Genomic DNA, 17,827 nt, shown 5'->3' with positions numbered 1-17,827 from the left:
TCATATGTCTTTAAGGAAGAGCTTTATATAAAGAGTAATTGTATATTAAGAAAACATCCCAGCCCAGTCCAGATCAAGTCCATAAGTCCAATATTGGCCCATATGCCCAATACCAGTCTATAAATTCCTCTTCAGACTTGTGCAACACATGCAATGATGCTGAATGCAGGAAGATCACAGGCCAGTGGGTGGAAAGTATTGTGGATCCAGTGGCAATGGAAAAGCATCTCAGTGCTGGCTTGGGTCTCCACGTGGCTCCTCCAGTTCCAGGGCTCTGGCTGCAACAGTGTATCTCCATGTGACTTATCCACAGGAACGTATCACAGGGAGAGTGTGTGTCCCGCCTCCAGGGAGGAAGGCAGGAGTCCCCAAAATCCTCAGGAGAAGGCCATGCCCACACAGAGGCCTCATTGACTGTGACCTGATTGCCAAACCAGACTCCACCCCTTCACAAATTGACAGATTATGTAACTGCCACCCAGGCTGTAGTCTTTAATGGATCAGGTTGCCAAGTCTTTCTCCAATGGAGCGGCTGGGTGAGTTTGAACAGCCAACCTTTTGGGTCAAAGCCGAGTGTCTAATCATTGTGCCTCCAAGACCCAGCCAGCACTACAGGCTTAAAATATTCTCGTATTATTTAATTGGGGTGCTAGATAAACTACAAGGCAAACTACAAAACTACTGCAAACCGCACAGCTTAAGTCAGAGGAAAACAAGGAATTCCCCAAGGACCAAACAAAACAAAACAGGAACGTGCTGAAAGCAGATTGAAATTCAAATCCAGACACTGGCTGTTAAGAACAGAAGCTGGGTGCAAGAGGGAGCCAGTAGGCGAAAAGTCTGTGAGTCACACGCTGTAGGTGGCCAGACCAGAGTCCCCCAGAATGAGCCCAGACTCTAAAAGGACCTTCTCCCAGGCTTCAGCCACTCCCCCAGGTCACACTAGGACAGCCATTCTGGTCATCGAGGCCCCACTCCTTCTTGGGCTTAAAAAAAGGTGAGAAGGAGCCTGAGGAAAGAGTTCATCCTCTGAAAAGAGCCCCCTAGGAAACCTTGGGGAGAAAGGCTTTCCTGGGCAGGCACAGGTCTGCCCGCATGTGTGGCTGGGCCTCCGTTTCTTCTGTCCAGTCTGAGGAACTAACTGAAGGAGTGCCCGATGGGCAGCTCCCAGGCTCAAGGAATTCCCCTCTGGAAGTAGGAGTCTTGAACAGACCCTCTCAGGAACCCACTCTTTACTGGGGCATACAATGCGAATGCCTTCACCTCCCCCCTCAGCCTTGTGCACTGTCGGGGAGCCGGGGGCCAGAGCAGCGTACATGTACGCGTTAATGATTTTTAGAACTAAATAGATGGAAACATCCGCAAGATATGGCTTGAAAGGTTACGTCATTTTAAAATATAAACAATCAAGAACTCAAGCCAGAAACAACCGAAAAACCGGCACAGGCTCATCTAGACAGTGCGTGGAGAGGAATGGCTCGTATCCAAAGCCACTGCCATGGAGTTGATTCTCACGCACAGAAGCCCTGCCGCTGTCGTGGTTACTCCCTGGGCTGCTAGCCACATGGTTGGCAGGTCAAAACCACCCGCAGCTCCGCAGGAGAGAGACGGGCTTGCTTTCTACTCCCTAAACAGTTACCCACAGGGATCTGTATGAGTCTGTGTTGACTGGATGGCAGCGCGAGACCCTATGGCACAGAGTAGACCCGGCCCATCGGGTTTCCAAGTCTAGAAATCTTTAAGGGGACAGAAAGCCTCATCTTCCCGCCAGGGAGCAGCTGGTGGATTTGAACCTTGTGATTAGCAGCCCAGTTCTTTTTAAAAAAATCATTTTATTAGGGGCTCATACAACTCTTATCACAATCCATACATACACCAACTGTGTAAAGCACATTTGTACATTCATTGCCCTCATCATTCTCAAAACATTTGCTCTCCACGTAAGCCCCTGGCATCAGCTCCTCATTTTCCCCCCTCCCTCCCCGCTCCCCCCTCCCTCAGGAGCCCTTGATAATTTATAAATTATTATTTTGTCATATCTTGCCCTGTCCGACATCTCCCTTCACCCGCTTTTCTGTTGTCCGTCCCCCAGGGAGGAGGTCACATATAGATCCTTGTCATTGGTTCCCCCTTTCCACTCCACCCTCCCTCTACCCTCCTGGTATCACCACTCTCACCACTGGTCCTGAAGGGCTCATCTGCCCTGGATTCCCTGTGTTTCCAGTTCCTATCTGTACCAGTGTACATCCTCTGGTCTAGCCAGATTTGTAAGGTAGAATTGGGATCATGATAGTGGGGGAGAGGGGGAAACTAGAGGAAAGTTGTATGTTTCATCATTGCTACACTGCACCCTGACTGACCAGCCCAGTTCTTTACCCACTGTGCCATCTTGTAATCTTACTACTAATTGTTAAATGTGCAATATAAAATGTGGAGATTCTTTGAATTAAACTTTCAAATATAATTATGTTTGAGTTAAACTTGTAAATATATTTTTATGGTAAGACAAGTCAGTTAGTGTATATATATTCATATGTTATAGGTAACAATATAAACTTGCATGCCATTCCAGAGAAACCCGGTGGCGTAGTGGCCATGTGTTGGGCTGCTAACTGCAAGGTCAGCCGTTTGAACCCACCAGCTGCTCCTCTGGGCTGTCTGTGCACTCCCATGCAGAGTGACAGTCTCGGGAACACACAGGGACGTGTGTCACTATGAGTCAGCATCAGTTGCAGTTGATAATTTTTTGTTATTTAGGACATTAAAATGTTTTTACAGTCTATTCATTTGTTTAAAGGCCTTTTGTATGTCTTTTTTTGGTAATTTGTTCATTTTCTACTGGATTTTTTGCATCCTCAATTTTTAAACCTCTCTATAAATTTGATGTATCCGCTCTTTATCTGTGATAATCTGTTGTGAGTATATTTTCCCAGTTTGTCATTTGTCATTTGACTTTGCTTATAGTGTTTTGCTATTTTTTGTTTTGTTTTGTTCTTATGCAAACGTTTTGCCCTTGTGTTTTCGTGCAGTAAAATACCTCAATCTTTTCTACCGAGGCTCTGGATTTGGGGTGTCAGATTGAAAATCCCTGTCAAACGATATCAATCTCAGCAGCATGCATGCATCCAGCATCTCCTAGCATAAAAGCTCATGTTAACTTTGGAAAACCTCTCATTCCTCAAACACCCTCCTGGGGATTTGCTTCATTCTGCCCCTTTGACCCTTCTTCCTTCTCATCGTTCTCAAAAAGCCAGATCTCCCAAGGAGGGAGCGTGATGTGTACAGGGGACTTGGGTCATGTCCTGAATGAGGGACTCTGTAATTCCTGTGTTATTAAGATCCAAGAGAAGGAGCACAGAACTGGGCTTCAGATTGAGAGCTGGTTTTCCCCATACTTCCCTCAGCAGGTCCTGGGGGGCAGTCGGAGGCAGGGTGTGTCCCTCCCAGATCTGCTCACCCGACGACCTTCTTCTCTCTGCAGCCCACAGTGGGGTGGGACCCCAGGCCTTGGTGGCCCCTGTGCTGGATCGAACTAACCCTTGTTCTAAAGAAGTTCTGCATGTGTCGCTATTTTGTTGGCAAATAGGAGGGAGTTAAGCAAGATCAGACAACCCAACCCTTTGTCTTCTTCTTATCCCTCTCCACGGGGTCGGAGTAAAGTGCAGATGAAGTCCCTGGCCTGACCTATGTTTCTTTATCACCTGTGAGCAAAATCCCCTGATCCAGAAGCCCAGTGGGCTGACTTGGACCCACGTCACGGTGGGCATGGAGTGGGGGCCATGGCCACTTTATGGGGCAGGTGGAGAGGGGTGGGTGTGCCTGAGGCATGGGACCCTGCGTAGGGTCTGAATGCACTGGTCCCCTACAGTGAGATCGGACAGCGGCGGCGACAGAGATGTGTTGTGTGTTACAGAAGAGGAACTGGCTGGCGAAGACGAAGACATGCCATCCTTCCCATGCACACAAGAGGGTAAGTGCTGTGGGGGCTTCCCTCTGCTTCCTGATCTCCTTTCCGCCCCATCCTCAACCCGAAGGTGATCAGAGATATGTTGACTCTCTATGTAACTTCAGAAACCTGGCTGCCCTCTCCTCAGTGCTCTATGCAGGGAAAGGGGATGAGGTGGGTGGTGCTAGGCTTTGCAGTACAGATGAGGTCAAAGTTTGACAACATGAAAGGGCTCCTCCTGGAGCCTGTCAGTGACCTTTACCCTCTCCCCTGGTCAGGCATCCAGTCCCCTCACCTATCTTTTAGCTGGCTTAAAAATGCCCCCATCATCCTACCTCAGGTCACCCAACTTTCTCCTCTGACCCTCAGGGCCCATCTTGGCATTTCATTAATCTGAGAAACAAATGCCACTTGAGCTGTGATTTGGAGCAGGGTCATTCAGTATAAACTAGAACTATCATTCCCACTGTCACCTGGGTCGAAGCAGAGAGAAGAGGGGAGAAGCAGGAATCAGGTGACTGAGGAGAGGAGACGGCCAAAGACTGCATTGGGTAAATCTGCTGCACAAGATCTCTTCAATGTGTTGAAAAGTAAGGATGTTATTTTGAGGACTAAGGTGTGCCTGACCCATGCCCTGGTATTTTCCATCACCTCATATGCATGACACAGGACAGGGAAGTTAGACACAGGACAGGGAAGACCAAAGAAGAATCGATGCATTTGAACTACAGCATTTGCGAAGAATATTGAAGGTACAGATTGAAGACCACAGGGACCAAGGCACCATTGACCTTGGAAAATCTGACATGAGTTCAGGGACCTATGAGGACAGGACTTTGGCCGGTATGGAGAACGCATTCCAATCATTGATGTTGCTGGGAGCTGCAGCAATAATGGGAGACGCGGTGCACAAGCTGGATTTACTGGGGACCTGGCAACCCACTGCGTGTAGGTGAGAGGGTTCCTGAATGGCAGACAAATCAAACAGCAGAACTGAGGGAAGCTCACAAAGCAGTTAAAGAGGCAAAAAGGCAAAATATGGAATACACTCATCATTATAACCGATGGCTAGTTTGTCGTCAAAGGTGTGACAGAATGGGTTGGTAACGGAAAACAACATGGATGGAAAACAGCCTCTGGAAGAGATGTGATCAACAGAAGTGATTGCAAGAAGATTACTCAAGCTTCCCAAGGCATGGAGATTCAGTGGAAATACACTCCTGGCCATCGAGCATCAAAGGCAATGAAGAAGCTAGTAGATTGGCCACTGCAGGAGCTAGAAAATAAGACTTCATTTCCCTCCGAGATTGTTAACCTTCTCGGTTGGAGTTCTATTTCTTGCTGTCAACTTCCAAAATGTTCTTCCCTTTTCCTCATGGCCATGTCCTCATTAAACTGTTTTCTCCATATCGTTTCTACCTTTTGGTAGAAACATCTTTCTAGAGGAATAAAATGCACTTTCCACTTCAAAAAAAGAGTGGCAGGGTGGGGTGGGGGGTAAGTACCATAGACTGCCAAAGAACAGATGGGTCTGTCTTGGAAGAAGTCGAGCCAGAAGGCTCCTTAGAGTCAAAGATGGTGAGACTTTGTCTGGCATGCTTTGGCTATATTGTCAGGAGAGACCAGTCTCTGGAGAAGGACATCATGTTTGGTAAAGTAGAAGGACAGTGAAAAAGAAGAAGACCCTCAATGAGCTATACTGACCCAGTGGCTGCAGCAAGAGGCTCAGGCACAGCAACAGTTTGAGCATAGTGCAGGACCGGGTGATGCTTCGTTCTGATGTTCTTCGGGTTGCGATGAGTCAGCAAGTTAGATCCGACTGGAAAGCACCTAATAACAATGATCCTTCCCAACCTTGGTTGCACATTGTAATTACTCCGGGAGCCTTAAAGAAACATAGTGAGACCCAGGTCCAAGCTTTAGAATTTTTCATTGAATTCAGTCTGGAGTGTGAATTGAGTTCCAGGATTTCCAGAGGCTCCCTGTGATATGCAGCTAGAGTTGAGCTAGACTTGGGGATTTCACAGTTGGGAGAATCCCTGCATTCCTGGATTCTGCCTGCTGGGCACTGGCCACCTACCAGAGCCACGTACGCCTGACTTTCCCCTCCTCCACATCAAGGACCCAGTTGGTGACCTCTTGTCACTCCATTGGTTTCCAAGAGAAATGCTAGTTACCTACCCACTGGGCTGCTAACTGCAAGATCAGCAGTATGAACCCACCAGCCACTCCTCGGGAGGAAGACAAGACTTTCTACCCCATAAAGAGTGGCAGTCTCAGAAAGCCACAGGGCAGTTCCACCTCGTCCCCTAGGCTCGCTGTGAGTCGGAATCGGCTCTGATTCCAATTGCCGGCACCTCCGTGTGAGTCAGAACAGCACTGTCCGCCCTGGGGTTCCAGTGGCCAACTTGTTGGAAGTCGAGCACCAGCACGTCTTCTGTGGCTTCTCCGGGTGGACGTTTGGTTAATCAGTCAAGTACATTATAGGCAGGCCCCTACTAGGGATGGGAGGGGGGGGTTCCCCACACACACACCCCGGGCTAGATGATACCATAGAGAGAGGGTGGTGGGAACAGGGGCAGGTGGAGTATTTTGAAGCTCCTGAATCTGCTTGAATGCACTAGAACCTAGAGCAAGGGAATGAAGGCTGAAGGTGGAGAACACCGCCCCTTCTGAACCTGCTGTGAAATGTGCTCAGACAGACCACCGTAGGAACATGGAACGGATGGCCTTTAGCTGTAGGCTAACCCCCTTCCCTCCCTCCATCCTCCCACAGGCCGACCAGGGCCCCGCTGCGGCCGCTGCCAGAGGAATCTGTCCTTACACACGTCGGTGCGGATCCTTTACCTCTTCCTGGCCCTGCTCCTGGTGGCCGTGGCCGTGCTGGCCTCCCTGGGTGAGTGTGGACCCCAGCAGGACCTGGCTGGCCCAGGGCTCACAACCAGGCTGCAAGGCAGCTCCTGAGGACCCCCTTCAAAGACAAGCTCTGACCTTGGTGACTCAGGGGCCCCCAGAACCAGCTTGGCCTGCCTCATCCAAACTCCGCAGGCTGGCTTCTCATTCCTGGCCGGTGACATGTGGCCTTGAGCAAACTGTATGGCCTTGAGCAAGGCACTTAGCTTCCCAGAAAGTCTGCTTTACCACTAGCCAAGTGGGAGTCTCCGACAAGCTCGGGGCGCTCCGTGTGAGATGTACCCTAGATTTGTTGGCTTTAGAAGAGATTGCTGACAGGCCGTCCCCCAAAGGAATGGAATTATAATCGGCAATCCCCGTGGTTGAAGCCTGAGCATCAGTGTTCTGGAGATGATTCTGTAGTCCACCCAGTACTGAAAACCCCTCCTTCAAGTGATTTCTATCCCCTTCCACGGTCTCTGTGGGTGTTTCTCAAAGACCTGCCTCACCTCCAGGGTTTGCTAACATTCATATTAGTAGTCTGGCCCCACCCAGATGGACCGAATCCAAGTCCTACAGGGAAGTGTGATGTGGCGCATACATACTGCCGTCTGTACGCATATAGGAGCAGACCCAAGTGCCGGCCTGCGGCCAAGTGGCCTCTGGGAGGTTTGTCTATGGTAAACTGCTGCTCACCAGTGGGGTGGTTTCTCACTGGAATCGCCTTCCCTTTGAAGCCTCCAGTGTTGGAAATCCAGAAACCTTTACTCAGTTCAACCAGTAGGCTTGTTTGTCCTGATCTACTGGGTTTCCGCCATCGGGTGAGGAGAGGGTGGCACCCTGCATGGCCCTGGGAGTGAGCCCTCCTTCAATGAGACCCTGGTCCTGGTGTGAGATGCCCACTAACCAGCCCTGCTGGGCTTCATGGTCAACCCCCAGCATGTGAATGCGTTGCATAAACACTGCAGTCATCTTCCAGTAATCCCGAAGGTGTCCACCAATCCAACACGGACCAAGGACTTCCCATGTGCCAGGAGTAGGGACACTGAGGGGAGGTCAGTTGCATTCAATGCCTTTAGAGATTTTCACCTTCAAAGGGAGTGGTTTTCAACCCGGGCTGCACACGGAGTCTCACGGAGAGTATTTCTGCCCATGCCAGAGCCCACTCCAGATGAATTAAAGCAGTATCTCTAGGGCAGGGCCCGGGCCTTCATTTTTTTTTTTTTAAAGCTTCTCAGATGATTCCATCGTGCAGTCAGGATTGTGGACCACCGACTTCAAGAATTTCCCAAGACTCTCACTCCCATTCAGCCCTAGTGCTTGCTCTCTCTTTCTCTTTCTCTCTCTCGCTCTCTGTCTCCTAGGAGGGGCAGAACCACAGTCCCAGTCATCACCAGCGTGAGCTTGACCATTAGAAAACTTGTAAAGGTTCTTGGGCAGCCCTTTCAGGGCTTCAGCTCTCAGCTCCCCAGGGACCTGGCTCCAAAGGCCACTATCCAAGAGAAAAGCAGGGGGCACCGCAGCGGAGAAGACCCTTCCTGAGTGGCGGGAGTGGGCTAGGCAATGGCCATGCGTTTGAGAGAAGCCAGGGAGACCTTGGTTACTGCTTCTGTGTTTCTATTGGCCCCTGGCACTTTGGAAGAAAACACTGCCCCAATCTGTGTCATCCCAATTATTGAGCTGCCGTGATACCTAGGGTGTTCATCGGCTGATTTGGTTTGGTTTGGTTTTTTCATCTCCAGCCCGAGTATCCCAAGCCTGCAGAACAGAGCCAGGGCCAAGTTGGACAGAGTAGAACCGCCCCTGTGAGTTTCCAAGAATGTAACTCTTTACAGGAGTAGAAAGCCCCATCTTTCTCCTAAGGGGTGGCTGGTGGTTTCAAACTGCTGACCTTGTGGGTCAAATCCCAACTCATAACCATTGCACTAGCAGGGCTCCCTTACTGGCCATAGATAACCATGACTCAGTACTTATTTCAGTGAGTATTTTTGCAAACACACTGTAGGCCAAGAACTCCTCTCGACACCAGGCAGATACTGACATTGGAAAACCAAAGCAGCTGTAGACTGTGTATAGATGAGTGGAGGTGGCTGTGTTTCAGTAAAACAGACATTGGGCCAGATTTGGTAAGCAGGGAAGCCTCTTTGGATCCCTTGTCCAGAGCAATGGCTTATGGACCCTTTTGATTGTGTACGCTGTCAGTAAGCATGGACTGTGAATGGGTCAGAGCCAGCAGTGAGATCCTGCCAGTCCCTCAATGGAAGACAGGCGAGGCAGTCTGCTTCCTTAAAGATGACAGCCTGAGACTCTTTATGGGAGTAGGGAGTAGTAAGCCCCATATTTCCCCCTCAGAGATACTGAGGGTTTCAAACTGCTGACCTTATGGATTGCAGCCCAACACATTACCACTACACCACCAGGAAAATAATAGATTTCAGAGTTGGTAAGAGCCTTAGAAGTCATCTCGTTCCATACACCCATTTGATAGATGATTAAGCTGTGTCCCAGAAAGCTTAAGTGACTTGCCTGAAGCCTTCCCAAACATGTAAATTTAAAACAAACTTCAGTTGCTCAACTCTTGGCAGTGTTAATTCCATGCCCACACACATGACCTGCAGGGGATACATGGGCAGCACATTGTCAATCTTCAGTCCAACCCAAGCCTTCCTGTCACTAGCCAGCCCAGCCAGACAGCAGCTGGAGGAAGTCAGGAGTCGTGCTGCCTGTGTGTGCTCCAACCACTGGCCTGCATTAACCATGTTCCAGAGGTGTGAGGGGCTGGTGGGGCATCAATTACTGTAACCTTTCCTGGGGGGCAATCTGGTAAGTGATAGCATGGCCTTCCGAAATGTCAATATTCTTTGTCCCACTAATTCTACTAAAAACAATCCATCCTAAGAGAATAATCATAGACACACGATGATTACGTACCATGTTTGTTTCTAGGATCAAGCCCAACTTATAGATACCTATCATGCTTTATATTTATAGAATCAGAAAACCAGGTACCTTAAGTGTCCCTAACAGGAGGAGATTTTTATATAATATGCTAAATCATTGACATAGACAGTGAGTCATTTTTTCTAAGTAATTATGATCATCAGAACACTCCTATTTTAGTTCTTCTTTTTAAAAAGTGTGATGTGTGTGTATATAGTTATAGGTGTTAATAAGATTAGAAGAGATATATGAAGATACAGATGGAAGTTATTGCTAGGTAGTAGGATTAAGAACATTTAAAAAATATTTCTACCCCCTGCATTTTCCCTTTGTAGCCTGTTATTGGGTCCTGTTTCAACAATCTTGGAGGAGGGTTTTGTTTTGTTGCAAACACTGCACCTCAGAAGAGTCTTTCTGTACCGCCCTGCCACTGGGAAGCCTCCATCCAGAAAGCTGGATGGTTTGGGTTAGTGAGGGGCTGATAGGAATGCCTTCGCAACAAATGACTGCTCTTTCTCTGCGCCAAGACCCTGTCCCAGTATCTCATGTGAGTTTCCCTACAGTCTTCAGGAAAGTTGACTCTCTCTCCGAAGACATTTCCTTGGCCCAGTCCATTTATAACCAGAAGCTTACGTCTGTGCAGGAAAATCTCCGAGGACTGGGTAAGTATGCAGTGCCCGGATGTACTAGTGGCTAGAATGTTAAGGCCAGTGTAAACTGACTAGGGCAAGGGTTCCCCTATCCCTTGTCAAGGTGCCCTAGGGGCAGCACCCCACCAGCCTTCTAGACACAGGGAAGCCAGGGCTTCCTCTTCAACTTCAGAACCACCCATCTGAGGGGATTGATATCCTAAGACCTACCAGAACAGAGGCAAGGTGGGGGGTAGGGTCTGTATGGGGAACAGCTAGCATCCCACAGTTTCAGCCAGAAGCCACAGGTAAAGAAGGAAGCAAAATATAGTCACAGTCCCCCAAATATCCTCATGTATTGGAGACGATTTCGGAAGCTTACCAAAGCTTTCTGCCAAGTCAGCCTCTTCTTTTTGGCCACCATGCCTTAAGCTGTGCCTCAACCCACAATGCTCTGTGTCTCCCATCAAACAAGAAGGCTTTCCAGAGAGAATGAGACAGGAGATACCCTAAGAGAAGGGTTTGGAGGCGGTCTTCTCTGTTGAATGTCCTGGCTCTGCCACTACGTAGGCAGCCACTTCTCCATGCCCACGTTCATGAGCCAAGGGGACATGATCCCTGTGCCACCTCTCTGTAAATGTGTTGTGAGAGCACCAATTCAGGTAGCAAATACAAAGAAAGACACTGGAACCCATTTTTAAGTGACGTGTGTATGGGAGGTGCTTAATAACCTGAGAAATGTTATGATGATAGATTCTTGAAAATCGGATGGTCAAATGGATACGAATGTCCTACATGTGACATTTCAGATAATAGTCATGGCATTTGGAGAAAATCGGATGTCACAGGGATGGTGAGCACCCTCACCTTCCACCCCACCCCCCGCCCCGGATTTCATAGCAGAGTTTAGGAAAGGAAGGCAGGCTGGGGAGCCACCTGCCAATTCATTATGCTTGGGACTATTTAATTTAAAATACCAAGGGCTCAGGTAGGAATAAAATGTTTGGGAAATGATGATGGCAACATATGTATAAATGTTCTTGAAACAATGGATGGATGGATTGTTATAAGAGCTGTAAGAGCCCCCAATAAAATGATTTATTAAAATTTAATAGACATTTATATTTAATTTAAAGAAGCCAGCTGTGCCCCGTGATTATCTTGTGACTCAAAATTTTGTCCCCTTTTCATGAAGATCCGAAAGTCCTGAGCAACTGCTCTTTCTGCCAGGAGGCTGGGCAGCTGGAGCAGGAGATCCGCAAGCTACAGGAGGAGCTGGAGGGGATTCAGAAGATGCTGCTGGCCCAGGAGATCCAGCTGGCCCAGGCCTCCCAGGCCCATGAACTGCTGGCCACCACCAGCGGCCAAATCACCCAGGAGATGGGCAATTGTTCCTTCTCCATCCGCCAGGTCAACCAGTCCCTGGGGCTCTTCTTGACCCAGGTGAGAGGCTGGCAGGCCACCACAGGCAGCCTGGACCTCTCTCTGAAGGACCTTGCCCAGGAGTGCTACGACGCCCGAGCTGCGGTGAACCAGATCAACTTCACCGTGGGGCAGACATCCGAGTGGCTTCATGGGATCCAGCGGAAGACAGATGAAGAGTCCTTGACCCTCCGGAAGATTGTCACCGACTGGAAGAACTACTCTCAGCTCTTCAGCAGCCTGCGCGCCACCTCCGCCAAGACTGGGGAAGTGGTCAAGACCCTCCAGACCACGCTGGGGACCACCTCGCAGCGCATCAGCCAGAATTCTGAGAGCATGCACGACCTGGTGCTGCAGGTCATGGGCCTGCAGCTGCAGCTGGATAACATCTCGTCCTTCCTCGACGACCACGAGGAGAACATGCACGACCTGCAGTACCATACCCGCTACGCCCAGAACCGGACAGTGGAGAGGTTCGAGACGCTGGAAGGGCGCATGGCTTCTCACGAGATCGAGATCGGCACCATCTTCACCAACATCAATGCCACCGACAACCACGTGCACAGCATGCTCAAGTACCTGGACGACGTGCGGCTCTCCTGCACGCTGGGCTTCCACACCCACGCGGAGGAGCTGTACTACCTGAACAAGTCGGTCTCCCTCATGCTGGGCACCACGGACCTGCTCCGGGAGCGCTTCAGCCTGCTAGGCGCCCGGCTGGACGTCAACGTGCGCAACCTCTCCCTGATCGTGGAGGAGATGAAGGTCGTGGACACGCAGCATGGGGAAATCCTTCGCAACGTCACCATCCTACGAGGTGAGACCTGCGTCCCGGGGCTGCTGCAGAACTCCCAGAGGACCTCGGGGCTCTTGCTTCCTATAGGAGTACCTGGTTTAGACAACAACCAAAAAAACGCTCCAGGGGGCTAATACAATTTGGCATCAAACGCCTACAGCAACTTAAAATGTTAAGAAAAATAGTTGCCAACATCGGTGCAAAGTGTGTTGTGGCTCCTAGCTGGGCCTGGCAGCCAGATGTGGATTTGAATATAGCAGTTTGTTTCCCTGTGTCCTGATGGAGAGATAGGTAGACCAAGCCACCCAGGCAGAGCGCGAGGTGCCCGCTCTCTTTTAATCCCTACCCACCCTGTCACTTTCAACTCAGAAAGCCACAGAGGCAGCACTGCATGCCAAATGCAGTCTGGCCAGTCACACGGTTAGAGAGGAGTGAACACAGGATTGAAATCCAAGGCAGTTCAGAGCCAGCGCTGCCTTGAGTGCCCCTCTCCACCCAAGTCACTTCAATGCCAGTCCTTCGACAAGCACCTTAGTAAATGACATAGTCATCCCCGGGGCAGAACAGGCTTACCCACGTCGCTGATTCCACCAGTGTCTCCTGCGTGCCCGATTCCCCTAATGCACCTCTCCCTCCCCTTGGTGCAAGTCTGCCCTTAGCTTCTGTGTCCCAAGCGAGTGAGTTTTAACTGATCCACTCGTTGAGCTCCATTACTTGAGCTGAACGGTGGCTGACGAGTTTTTCACTGACATACACCACACCCATTACCTGTCATCACAGCCCCAGCCCTGACGCTGGTGCGGGACGAGACAACGTTCCACTGTCCCACACACGGTGGCCCTGCATCCGAGTGGACTTGACGGCAGCTAACAACAGCCTTTCCATTCTCATCCTGCTCGGCAGGAGATCCACTCGGTTTTCCCAACAGCTTTCTTCCTGGAAACGGTCCCAAACGCTCCCATCTGGATTCCCATTCACCCAGAATTTGGATAGGTGCCCCATGTTCTATGGAAGTGGGTGTCTTTGCGGAGAAGGCAGGCTAGCAGATCTTGGCTCTTAAGGACTAGATGTGGCAGCTCCAAAAGCTGTGATCTACGTCTGGGGGACGACCAACCAGGGAACCGGAAGGAGCCACTTGCTAGAATGAGGGAAGCCCCATGATCCCGGTGAGCTGAGCTCCCACCCCAGAGCACAGACTCTGAACCAGCTCGCTTATTCCTTGGGTCTGTGTAAACCATTTAGGCCCAAACCTTCTTTGACTCCATTTCATGTCATCAAGCATTTCTGCTGCCACTGGTGCTAACTTTTTCTTGAGATTGATTGGCACCCAGTCCCCCACTGCCTATTGGCACATTTTTGCAATTAAACCAACTCGTGAGTGTTTCTGTGGCAACTGAAACCGTCTCATGGAATTTCACCTAAAATGCATCTGCCAGACCCCGAGGACACACTGCTCCAAAGAAGGACATTATTAGACCGTCCCTAGGCTCTGCCACTTCTGTGTTTTTGTGGCCTTCAACCTAAGAACAAATGAAATAGCAAGCTTTCTTGCGGACAAATCCCATCCGTACACTTCATGGCTCTTTTTCACCAGCCCCACAACAATCCTTATAAGGTAGAGAAGGCCAGTCTTGGTGTCTTCATGGTGTTCCAGTTGTGAGCTCGGCTGCTAACCACAAGGCGAGCAGTTCAAAACCACCAGCAGCTCCTCCGGAGAAAGACGAGGCTTTCTACTCCCATAAAGAGTTAGTCTCTGAAACCTACAGGGGCAGTTCCACTCTGTCCCATCTGGGTCTTAGGGAGTCAGCATCCACTCGATGGCAGTGAACTTGAGTTTGGTTTGGTTTGGTGTTTTATTAGTAGCCTGTGACTAGGGGAGTCTGAGGACTTAGGTCAGGGGCTATTTTATTTTAAAGACAAACCTTAGCCTAGGTGGCAGCAGAAATGATCGACAGCATGAAGTGGCATCAACTGGCATTTGGGACTAAGTGGCTACAGAGAATCCCACTATGATGTAAAGTCCTGATCCCTCACTGTGGGGTTGCTGAGATGCACACGCTCAGTTCCAAGACAGGAAAGCAGACACCGAGGGTCTGAAGACACAAATACCGAAGGATGTCCTTGCTTAGGTGTAGGGTGCTGGGTAGAGAGGAGAGGAAAAGAAGGGAGTGTGGTGAAAGTATCGGCAGGGGAAGAATTTCCATTCTTGCTTTAAGTAGAGCCCAGCAAGAGTCACGGGCCTTCGTATCTGTCACCGCCCCAGGAGCGACAGGGAGGGTGCCCACGGAAGTGCCCCAGCTCGGCTTGAAAGCACGAGAAGGATGCCTGTTTGAGCTCCATCGACCCTTGGCTTGTCCTAGCACATCTCCTCTCTCTGTGTCTTGGGCCACCATCCTTCCTGATCATTAAAATCACCACGTATTAAAGCGCTCGTCTCTGAAAGAAAATTTGAGGGGCCAAATGCGTGTCCCTTCATCCCGCAAGGACAGACACTCATTCATTCACTCACAGACAGCTGTTGACAGGCTCTGATGCTGGAGCTGGAAAGCCCCATCCCCTGCTGGCCAGAGCTCAACTGCTGTTCTAAACTAACAGGAGGGAAACAGGACCAGCCCCAGCCAAAGTGGAAGGTGCCAAGAGCTGCCTGATGAGCTGAGACTATTAAACTGCATGAGGAAGGAGCCTGCCTTCTAATTCACTTGGGGTCGTTAGGCAAAATTCCTCCAGGCCTCCTCCAGTGCTGTTATTTTGTTTATTCCTTTCAGTAAATGAAAGGGACAGATTTCAGAGTTTTCCCAGCTTTGTGGTTTATTCTGAGCCTCCATTCGCTCCATGGAAACCATATGTTCGCTCCATGGAAACCATATGTAACATTTACCTCTTCCACTCCATAGATAAGTCCTTAGGTCGAGGTTAGGGCTATCCTTTGGAAATTGGAGACACATAACTATCAACAGTCACTAGCTGGGCAGTCTCTTGGCCATTTCCAGTTCAGTAACCTCATTGCCAATAAGAATATTGATGCCTTCTCTCACCCATGGGGCAGTTGGGACGATCAGCAGTAGCAATGGATACGAACAAACGTTTGCCTACACAGACGTCCTAGTGTAAGGAATTGGCATCCCTGGGTGGAACAATCAGTTAACACACTTGGCTGTTCACCAAAGGTTGGAGGTTCTCGTCCACGCAGGGTCATTCTGGAAGACAGGGCTGGCCGTGTACGTCTGAAAGGTCATCTTCTAAAAACCCTATGGAGTACAGTTTTCCTCTGATGAAATGGGGTCGCCAGAATTCAGGGTGAGCTCTATGGCAACAGTTGTTTTTTCATGTAAAGGATGATTGTGAATCCAAATTGTTTGATGACAGGACCCTTGTGTTATCCACCAAGTTCCCAACTGAATGTCTGACCCTTTGAAGGTATGCTGCAGGAAGGTTTGCTCAGAGGATGACTACGTAAAAGCATGAAAAGGAAGACGCTGAAGATGAGCAAAGGGGGCTAGATTCGGCAGCAGCACCCCCCTCTCTGACTCCCATCCCCAAAGTGTGCAGGTGTTTGCGTGTCCAAAAGGCAAAAGCAGACAAAAAGTCACAGCGCTCCTGCACTCAGACCTGCCTGGGGAGGTGACAGCGAGACACCTGGCTGCAGTGGAAGGTTAATAGAGTTGCTTGTTGTGGAGTAGAAACGGCGATTCATGCCAAGAACCACTGTCCCCAAGTTCCTGGTGGCACTTTCAAGAAGATGTGGGAGGGCCCGTCGTTAGACTTGGCCTATTCCAAGTACAACCAGACTTCTAGCCTTAGCCCTTGAGAGGCATTCGGCACTCTCTGACTTCCAGACTCACTCTTACAGTGTGTCTACCAGGGAGGGTCCTACCTTCCTCTCTTGTTCCCCCAGCACCCCGAGGCTGCTTCCTGCTCCAGCTCAGCAGCTCCACCCCCACGCTCCTTTCAGCAAATGGGTACACAGCTCCCTTTGGTCCTGGACACTCAGGGCCTCCGTGCCTGGAAATCCAGTTGTTGTCTCCAACGTCTGAGAAGCTGCTGGGAACTCTACTCGGCTACTCAGCCTAATAGTTGTAGCTTCTCAGCCTCTCTGGCCAAATCAGCGGCTGTTGGTGTGGGGCGCCATGGCACCCGGTACCATGAGTAGATCCCGGTGACGACAGAGTAGAACTACCCTATTGGGTCTCCTTGGCTGTCATCTTTATGGGAACAGATCATCAGGGCTTTTGCCTGTGGAGCTACTGTGTGGCTTTCGAACTGCCAACCTTTCGGGTAGCACTTGAGTGCTTAGCCAAAAAAGGAAAAGCTGCATGGAATGTCAGACTTCCTTCCCTCTGGGGTCTTGGTCCTTAGTATCTGTCCAGTGCGCTTACCCAGCTACCCAATTCATTTACGCCTGAGCTGGCACTCCGACCCGAGTCTCTGGACTTCCAGGCTATCCACCTTCCATTAGACTAGGCCAGTCTCCAGAGTTCCACTCGAGTCTTTTCCCCTCTGCTCTTAACAGTTGGCTGGCTGCCTCTCACTGTGGACCCTTTCTGCCGCGAGGACCCTTTCTGCCCGTGGGTGGGAGGGGTTGATGCTTCTGCCCAGTCACTGTCCCCTACCCCACACCCCATTCTGATGCTGGGGAACAGACCACCTACTTGTCCCAGACATGCAGTCAGTTGTGGCTGGACCCTAATGGGCCTCGATTGCTTAATTACAGTCTAAGGCTTCCTGAATAATTATGGGCCTCCCCAGGACTCCAGCTTGCTCGTCCTCTCCCAGTCCAGCACCTAAGCCACTGTCCCTGGCCTCCCTCCTTTGCCTGAAATGTTTCCCCACAGCTCAGAGCTGCAGTTGATGACCTCTCTCCTTTGCCCTTCACCCCTGCTGATGCTAATGTCTTCTTGTTGGCTGAGCCTGGGGCAGCCTCTTCTCCAGAGAGGCTTGGTCACCCTCCATCCACATTCCTTCCCACTTCACTAACCACTGAACTCAAGTTGTCCACCCAGGTCGCTCCCAGCTCTCCATGCCCTGACCGCATGGTACAAGGTGGCCCAGGGAGGGGCAGGGGAGGGTGTGCTCACCTGAGGCAGACAGAGGAACCCTGCCCTGCTCGGCGCCCGTGCACCACTGCGGTGGAGGTCCAGAGGGCACTCATGGGCATGGTTAGAGCCGCTGCCCCAAATCACTGTACTCCATTTTCATACAATG

The 17,827-nt window shown here is 50.3% G+C and overlaps 1 protein-coding gene across 2 annotated transcripts in view; it reads left to right on the top strand.

The window, feature by feature from the left end:
- The window catches only part of SCARA3 (scavenger receptor class A member 3), a 47,387-nt gene that overhangs the window by 22,543 nt on the left and 7,017 nt on the right, over positions 1-17,827 (top strand). Inside the window, exons 2-5 of one of the 2 annotated variants that reach the window (XM_045286722.1) lie at positions 3,914-3,970; positions 6,723-6,842; positions 10,342-10,440; positions 11,603-12,646. In XM_045286722.1, coding sequence (XP_045142657.1) covers positions 3,914-3,970; positions 6,723-6,842; positions 10,342-10,440; positions 11,603-12,646 — 1,320 coding nt within the window. Of the gene's footprint in view, positions 1-3,868; positions 3,971-6,722; positions 6,843-10,341; positions 10,441-11,602; positions 12,647-17,827 lie in introns of both variants that reach the window. The other variant, XM_004707713.4, reaches the window with a different exon arrangement.

The sequence above is a fragment of the Echinops telfairi genome, unplaced genomic scaffold (genome assembly GCF_000313985.2).
Source record: "Echinops telfairi isolate 266 unplaced genomic scaffold, ASM31398v2 ScPeMD7_9;HRSCAF=40, whole genome shotgun sequence".
Taxonomy (NCBI): Eukaryota; Metazoa; Chordata; class Mammalia; order Afrosoricida; family Tenrecidae; genus Echinops; species Echinops telfairi.
The sequence above is the reverse complement of the archived record's forward strand: the minus strand, read 5'-3'. Positions and strand labels throughout refer to the sequence as shown.